Consider the following 8064-nt stretch of genomic DNA (forward strand, 5'->3'; position numbering starts at 1 on the left):
CGACACGAAAAAAGCTGTTAATTCAGAGCACTTCTCTCTCTCTCTCTCTCTCTCTCTCTATCATACCTTCCTTCCTCCTATCCCTTCTTTCTTTGGGATCGTAGGGATCGTGCAAATAAGTGGGATAAGGACTGAAACAAATATCCGCATAACCCGGTCCACCAAGTTTCCCAGGCTGTATCTTGAAATTCGGCTCTTCTCTTTCTCTCTTTGGCTTGGCTCTTAATTCAGGACTGAAATAAGTCGGATGCTTGCTGAAACATCCATACGAGTCACCAGACGACGAGTGCTTTTTCGAGGGTGATGGTGGCATCAAGGGTCGACCTATTATCTTGATTTTTCCATTCTGTTATGATAATATCTAATAGGTATATGCAGTTCGAAATGTGATAATATCAGGCTACTTTATTTGAAACAGTAAAATATTTTTAATCTAATAAATGTAATATAAATATTTCCATAAATCAAGTTGGATAAATTGAAAATATTTAGTTAACCTTTATACATTTACAATCTTTAACATTTAACGTTATCCGTGTCATACATACATATTATTTGATAAAAAGATAGTATTTTGAAATAACAAAGAATTGATTTACTTTGAATTTCGATACGTTCGTTAATGATCATACAATTACATAAACAATTTATATAAAACTCGAGCCTGTTAATTTTCTACAAATTTTAGCGAACAACGTTGCTAATATAATAGAATTCCGAAAGATCTCGATGGAATTCAAATAATCCAGTAACTCTTTTAATTACCTGCGATATTGGTTTGGTGAGTGCTTCACCCTTGAAAATTCGTTGGAATTCTTTCTCGAAAAGTTGTTGGGGTGGGCCGGGAAGCAACTGACGACCCTTTTCAAAGGCTATCACGGTCGGTGGAACGTATGGATCGTGCGACGCATTTGGTATATCGTCGAAGAAACCTTAAGGTGCAAAAAAGGGAAGGAAAAAAATTAAAATTGCAAAGAGTATTTCGATCGTTTTTCGATCGAATTCGGTATTGAAGTCCTGTAAAATATTCATTACCAACTCGATCAAGATCCGCTTTCCCATATCGTCGGCCGAATTCAGTTTCTTCTCTAAACCCTCCCCGTCGGCTCATCCTCTTCCGTTCATGCGATAGACGTTTTGACGTGTATTATGTCATCCATTATCGCCTGCTTAACTTCGAGGTTAAGTCGAACGTTTCGAATCGATCTTTATGAAAAGATGAAACATTTTGTTGACGCTCATATTACACGAGGATAAATCAAAATTTGTTCATTAAAATTCATTGATCTCGAATCAATACGGAAGCACGATCATTTTAAAAACGAACGAAGTAATCGTTCAATCATGAATACGTTATATAAAATGAGGAATCGAAATTTACGAAAAAACATTTCCGAAGGAGATATCGCCGAAATAAGAAGGAAAGAAGAAATAAAACAAGAAAATTTTTGTTCGATTTGAGAAACATCCGTCTGACAGTTCTACGGCGGAATGATCCTCTTGCCGTGAAACAGGATCGCCTGAGAAAATCCAGGATGATCCCGTTTCATCGGTCGCCATACTACAATAACTGTCGTTTCCTGTCTTTGAGGTAAAATTATATCCTTCAATAAAAGTCCGACGAGGTCGATTCTCCGAAGGATAAAACGCCCGGTCTGCCGTCATCGCCATTCGAGTTCTCCTCGTTTTCTTAATGATCCAAATTAGCAATAAAATCTGTCGTGCGTAATAGGAGGACATTAATCTAACTCCTTTAACCTTTTTTCTTTGGAGAGACTTCATCGTTGTGTGCTTTGTTCTCCAAAGTTATATCCGACTGAGATACTCATACAGACAATGAGAAGAAAGATAGTAATAAAATATCGAGAGAGGGACAATGGACAATTTTAAATCGTCCGAAAGAAAATCATTTGTTCGAGAGATAGATCGAAATGACGTATGATGTATTTAGGCTCTCTCTCTTTATCTTAAAAAAAAAAAGAAAAAAAAGAGCAAAAGTAAAAAAGAAATGAAAAAAAGAACTTTGAATATAATAAATATATAAATAGCTATTTATAAAAAAGAAGAATTTGTAGTCCCTTTTGAAAGATCGAAGCGATGACGATGCTCGTTCATCGACGACGAAGCTACGCTTTGCTCGTGACCGATCGCCCGTCGTATCGTTGTTAAATTATGAACAAACTGTCCTATTCTTCGTCTCCCTCCCTTCCTCTCCCCTTTCCACTGTCCATAGTTAACCATACCATCGCTCACTTTCAGCTTCGCTTTATTCACCGTGTATGTTCAACCTTTCGGTTCACATTCAAAAACGTTTTGGCTACGCGATAAAATACCTCGACTACGTGCAAAAACACTTTCACGGTTTTCTATCTATCTTTATTCATCTATCTTTATTCACATATCTCTCTCTCTCTCTCTTTCTCTCTCTCTCTCTTTCTTTCTACATAAAGTTATGACGAAAAACGTTTGTAAGCATGTCACTCGTAACATCCTTTTCCCCATGAGTTATGACTAAATTTCATGTCGCCAAAGTTCGATTTAACAAGGTACACACTCTTTCTCTCTTTCTCTCTCTACATCTCTTGCTCTCTTTTTCTACACTCTTCTTAATTAAATAAACTAATTGTAACGTAAAGTCTAACATTCATAAGCGGGACTTTCGATTAGCACATTCAACAGTCGTAAACTAAAACGCAAAGTTTACCGTGCCGTTATAACGCAAGGCACAATCAGTGTAAAATTTATGCTACCAACGTCGAAGAGGTAAACTTGAATTTTCATTTGGCTCCTTATAATTTTACTATGCCATTAAAATCCAATAATCCCGATTTCTCTCTCTCTCTCTCTCTCTTTCCCTCTCTCTTTCTGTCTATCTGTCTATCTATCTATCTATCTCTCTTTGTAGCACCCTTAATCACGCTCAGCGATAGAGTTTTCAACGTTATGATTATAATTGAAATTTCAAGGATCATCCGATTAATTAAGTATTTAATCGTTCTATAACTGTATCTTATTTATTCTTTTATATATCTATATCTCCATAATGCCGCGTTGAAAAAATTATGACGCCATTAAAAAAAGAAAAAGGAAGAAAAAGGAAACAAGTACAAGTATATTTTTGTGACTCGTTACGATATGAAGGACCGATATGAAAGGATTCTTTATTTTTTCTTTTGTTTAACTTTTCAACAAACTCTACGCACAAGTGCCTGAAAAATTATGGCGATCTTTGTGAGATACATTCTCTATATGATTATATGTACATAAACGGATGAAGTAAACGTATTTTGAAAACTGAAGAAACAACCTCTTGGTCAACAAACAATTGACCTGGTTTTCTTCGGTAATGAGTCGGCCCTAATTAGTTGACTTGGCACTGTTGGATATCTTTCCCTCCGTTTCTACCCATCTATGGCAGCAAACGGGTTTCATTACCGACTGTTTGTAGACGCCACTGGCTGGGGAAACTACGACCTTATCTTCGCGTGATTTATACTTAGGCCAGCCAACGTTGTAGACTTCAGAACCAACGACGGACACGTAGTTATGTAACCACATTGAAGCTAACTTTGACTTTGCGATTCTCTCCGCTTTGCGCGTAAACCATGCCATTACCAGCATCGTCGATTTAACTTTGAACGTTTAATTACATCGTTCAAATGATATTAATCCGATTTATTTGGAAGAGACTTAAAGAACTTCTTTTCTTTTTTCTATTTTTTCTTTCTCTATTTCTTTCTCTATTTTCTCTTTTCTTATTCCATCTCGATCATACCCTCGTTAAAACGTGGAAAATATCGAAGACGACGAGAACGATGAAACATGTATCAATGGATGTAATTATGGTCGACGTGTAAAACACGATATTATCAACGAACGAAAATGATAAGATTCGAAAGATATATTTCGCTTATCGGGTTCGTAACGCCACAACTAGTTTTCATTTTTATTCATTAGTTTACACGATGAATCTTTCTTAATTAAAGCTTCATCTTTCTTAAGAGCATATAAAATAGAGGAAGAAATTCTCGATCCCTTTACTCGTAACCCGAATGTGCGGTGCAACCAACGATATAACGTTATAACGATATTACCAAGACTTCTAATGGTTTTTTCATTGATTAAGGAAAGCGGCCTCGATAAAAATTCCGTTTAACGGTGTTATTCGATTATCTCGTTCCTGCCAAGGCTCGCGCAAGACCATAACTCGTTTCAACCTCGAAACTAATCGCGAGATCGAAAAGTCTTCCTCTACGATATGAAATTTCCTTTTTATGTAACATTTTCAGAGTAACATATTTTATGTAATCATCATAATAACGAACAACGAAGGATTTATATAAGCCGACTGGATACTTCATCCTTTCCCAATTAATCGGACGGCCGCGTTAATGGAACAAAATGAAAATTGCGAGTAACAAATTTCCAAGAAGAACCGAATGAAATTTTTTACATTAACGAAGAGAGCAATCTTTTCCCAAGATTAAAGTTTTACCGAGACTATACTTGTTTTTCATCAAACAGCTAATCATCACTGTTTATTATTCGTTAAAAATTTCTTTCTTGATTATGTAAAATAAATTAAAATGTAATTATAATGAAACTCTTATTACTAGACTTTCAATAATGATTTAAATCGGGGAGTAAAAATTTTAATATTTTGCATAATATCATTTTTACAAATTTATAACATACGTTGTACGCATATTTAATGTAGAGAATAAATTTATAACGTAACGCAATTATTTATTTTTACCTTCCAATCTGCAGCATTAAATCGTAACTTACGAATAGCAGTGTTCGCATAAAAAAAGAAATAAAATAAAATAAAATATACATGAAACAAAGAAATAAAAGGAGAAAAAAGAACAAACGGGACGAAAAAATGAGGGGAGGAAAAAGGAAAGAGAAAGAATAAAAAGAAAACAATGTTTCGAATTCTTTTCCGATTTCACATAATTTCGAATCCAGTGACTAGCGAGCAACCAAAATAGCAAATGAGAAAGAGAGATGAAAATTGAGGTAGACCTTCTTCGTGGACTTTCATACGATGATCGTGCCGGAAGTTCGGGACATTTTGTCGGCCAGAGTCGGGGCCGTATGTCGTGCTCGCCGTGCCGGTAATTTCCAGTGTCCTATCTACCGCCATATTTCCATGGGATTTTCCGCGGAGCTCGCGGAATGGAAGCGACAACGGGTGCGATAATAACTAAACTTTCGATTGCCGAGGCGACCCATTAAGATAAGGCACCAGGCAGAAGAAGAAGTGCGCGAAGCCACTCTCTTCGAGTTTAAAAGAAGGAAGGATGTGCTTGCTGGCGTTGTGCTCGAGAAATCGTTCGAAGCTCGAAGAAGGAAAGGAAGAAGAAAAAGAAGAAGAAGAAGAAGAAGAAGGAGAAGGAGAAGAAGAAGAAGAAGAAGAAGGAAAAGAAGAAGTGGTAGTAGAAGAAATAGAAAAAGAAGAGGGGAAAAAAAGAGGTTAGAGGAAAGAAGTAAAGAAGAAGGAAATAGCTCAGTGGAAAGAGAAGACTAGCTGGGATTGGTTGGATAGGATAATAAGAAAGCAGTCAGGCGATCTCGAAAGAGGAAAAATAGAGAGAGAGAGAGAGAGAGAGAGAGAAAGGAAGAAATGGAATAAAATGACGATATATATATCGGCTAGTCCGATAGGTCGGCAGATCGATTAAGATTAAACGCCTAGTTAGCGAGTTTAAAGACGCTGCGATAGAAGTCGGTAGATTGAGTTTGCTGGGATTGAAATCAAGGACGCAGCCGTTTAATTTGCAAATGGAAGAGAAGGACTCCGTTCGAGGATACCGTACCACAAGAGAGAACGAAGCTGTATGTGATATGTAAGTCTCTTGATTGCCGATTCTGCTAGTCTTTCTACTTGTACGTTAAAGCAGTCGTATTGTAAGCCAACCAACGAAGAAATCGAGTAGATACGAGTAAAGATCGCAGAACATTGTGTCTTTGACTTTTAGAAACTTCACTTAGGTGGATCAATGTCGTTGCAATAACGGTGGTACTATTAGGTAATTGATTTTCTTTGCAGACTCGCGGCAATCACTTTTCACCGGCTTTGTACCGACTTTCTCGATCGTCTCTCCAACGTTACGGATAAGAGACACTCCTTGCAAAGAGATACTTCTTTCTGTGGTATTACCCAGCAAGAACCACAGATACCTATTGTTCTTCGTCGACTTTAGAAATCTATCGGATTCTTTGTGATCACAAGATTCAATGTGACCGATGACTTTCCTGAGATAATTGGACACGAAAAAAACGAAGATTCGAATGTTACAAATTATCGCAACTAATAACGATTTAAATAATGCACGAAGCTCGATCATAATCGGCAAATTTCTCTATTAACGATAATGCAACGATATATCGTTCTTGTTTTAATATTAATGGAGATCGTTAAATATATATATTGTATTTCTGTGATACTAAATAAGGGAATTAAAAATGATAGAACAACAAGACATTTTTAATGAAACGTCATATATACATTGAACGTTTTTATTCGAAACGAATTATTGCTCGTTCCTTTCGAAGTTAAAACGTAAAGAAGAACCTTGAAATTTCGCAGAGAAATGGTGAAGCGTTGTACATTTACTTTTTTCGAGGAGGTTTACAAATACGGATTTCTTCAAAAGAACGTTTCTCGCAAACGAGATGAGGAAAAAGAATAATTGGAGAGGGTGAACGTCGAGAATGAAAGGGAGAGAAAGAGAGAGAAAGAGAGAGAGAGAGCCAGAAAAGAGAGAGGGTTGGTATTAAGATTAACACGTTAACGAGGATTTCTCAGCTTGCTATTTGTCCAAGTTTAAGCTTGGCTACTATGGAAACATAAGTTCGCCTTCCGAGCTAATTTTCAAATCTCGAATTAACGTAGAAGATACTTGAACGTTTTTTTCTACTTCTTCTTCTTCTTCTTCTGGCTTAATCGTCTCCATTGGTCGAGTCAACAACGCTATATAATCTTTCATTCTACCCTTATTTCCTTTTTTCTCTACATCACCTTTTTCTTTATTACATTCCTTTCAAGTAGATCGCACAAATCGCAAAAATAGATTCGATTTAACGAAACTATCGAACGATCGTGGAATTATTGTCGTAGATCTACAGATTATTTCAAAACTAACCAACCTAATTCTCTTGAATCGTAAAGAATAGAACACTTTTGAATAAGAAGAACTTTATAAAATAGAAATCTATAATATACTTTCCCATAGATAGATATAATTTCGATTTTTGAATAACTTCTTGTATCGTTTTAGAGAGTTTTCTTTTCTTTTCGAACTGTAATATTAAGATAAGAAGAACAGATTTTGTGTGTTTGTGTATTTGTGTGTACGTGTCTGAATCTATGTAGCAGTTTCTGTAGCTTGAGATCTGAAGATAACTCGAGACACGTAAGAAGATTACGATCTTCGAGAAAGGACCTTGATTCAAGTCGATTTAATTCGCCTTTAGATATCGTGATAAGAAGATGCAGAGTTTTGAAAGACGCTATATAGAAGAAAAGTAAAAAGAAAGAGATAGTATAAGGAGGATGGTACTTTGTTCGATGGAGGACCGACGATCTGGTGAATCCTTTCTCTCTCTCTCTCTCTCTCTCTCTCTCTCTTTCTCTTTTTCTCTTTTCTCTCTCTTTCTCTCTTGCACTCTCGACAGACGGCTCGGACGGATTCAATCTCATTAAGCGAATGCTACGAGCTACGAAGAAATTCGTTGCAAATTCCAATGTCGAGCTATCTCCTCGGTCACGGTGATGCCGCGAGGAAAAAAAAGAATCAAAAGACGACGACTGAGAGATGCGGTTCGTCTTCGAGAAGAAACGAAGAAGACGAAGGTCGAGTGATCGAATGAATTGAAGAGTGAATGAGTGAAAGAGATAGAAAGACGGAGAAAGAGAGAACATCACGTTTATTAGAAAAGACTGCTTGTTAGTATTCAGGGACAATATAAGAAATTCATCCAGATAATTTTTATTACTTGATATTAAAAAAAAAAGAATTGTACGAAAAAATTTTAAATATAAAGAGAAGAGAAAAA

At 36.3% G+C, this 8064-nt stretch overlaps 1 protein-coding gene across 1 annotated transcript; it reads right to left on the bottom strand.

Annotated features, from left to right (window-relative positions):
* Positions 1 to 559: 559 nt before the first annotated feature.
* LOC127064487 (uncharacterized) lies at positions 560 to 1132 on the bottom strand. Its single transcript, XM_050995604.1, has 2 exons — positions 1036 to 1132; positions 560 to 932 (listed from the first exon to the last, which is right to left on the bottom strand). Exons 1-2 carry the CDS (start codon positions 1109 to 1111, stop codon positions 685 to 687), a joined length of 324 nt encoding a protein of 107 aa, XP_050851561.1. The 5' UTR covers positions 1112 to 1132; the 3' UTR covers positions 560 to 684.
* Positions 1133 to 8064: the final 6932 nt, after the last annotated feature.

This window comes from Vespula vulgaris, chromosome 6 (assembly GCF_905475345.1).
Source record: "Vespula vulgaris chromosome 6, iyVesVulg1.1, whole genome shotgun sequence".
NCBI lineage: Eukaryota > Metazoa > Arthropoda > Insecta > Hymenoptera > Vespidae > Vespula > Vespula vulgaris.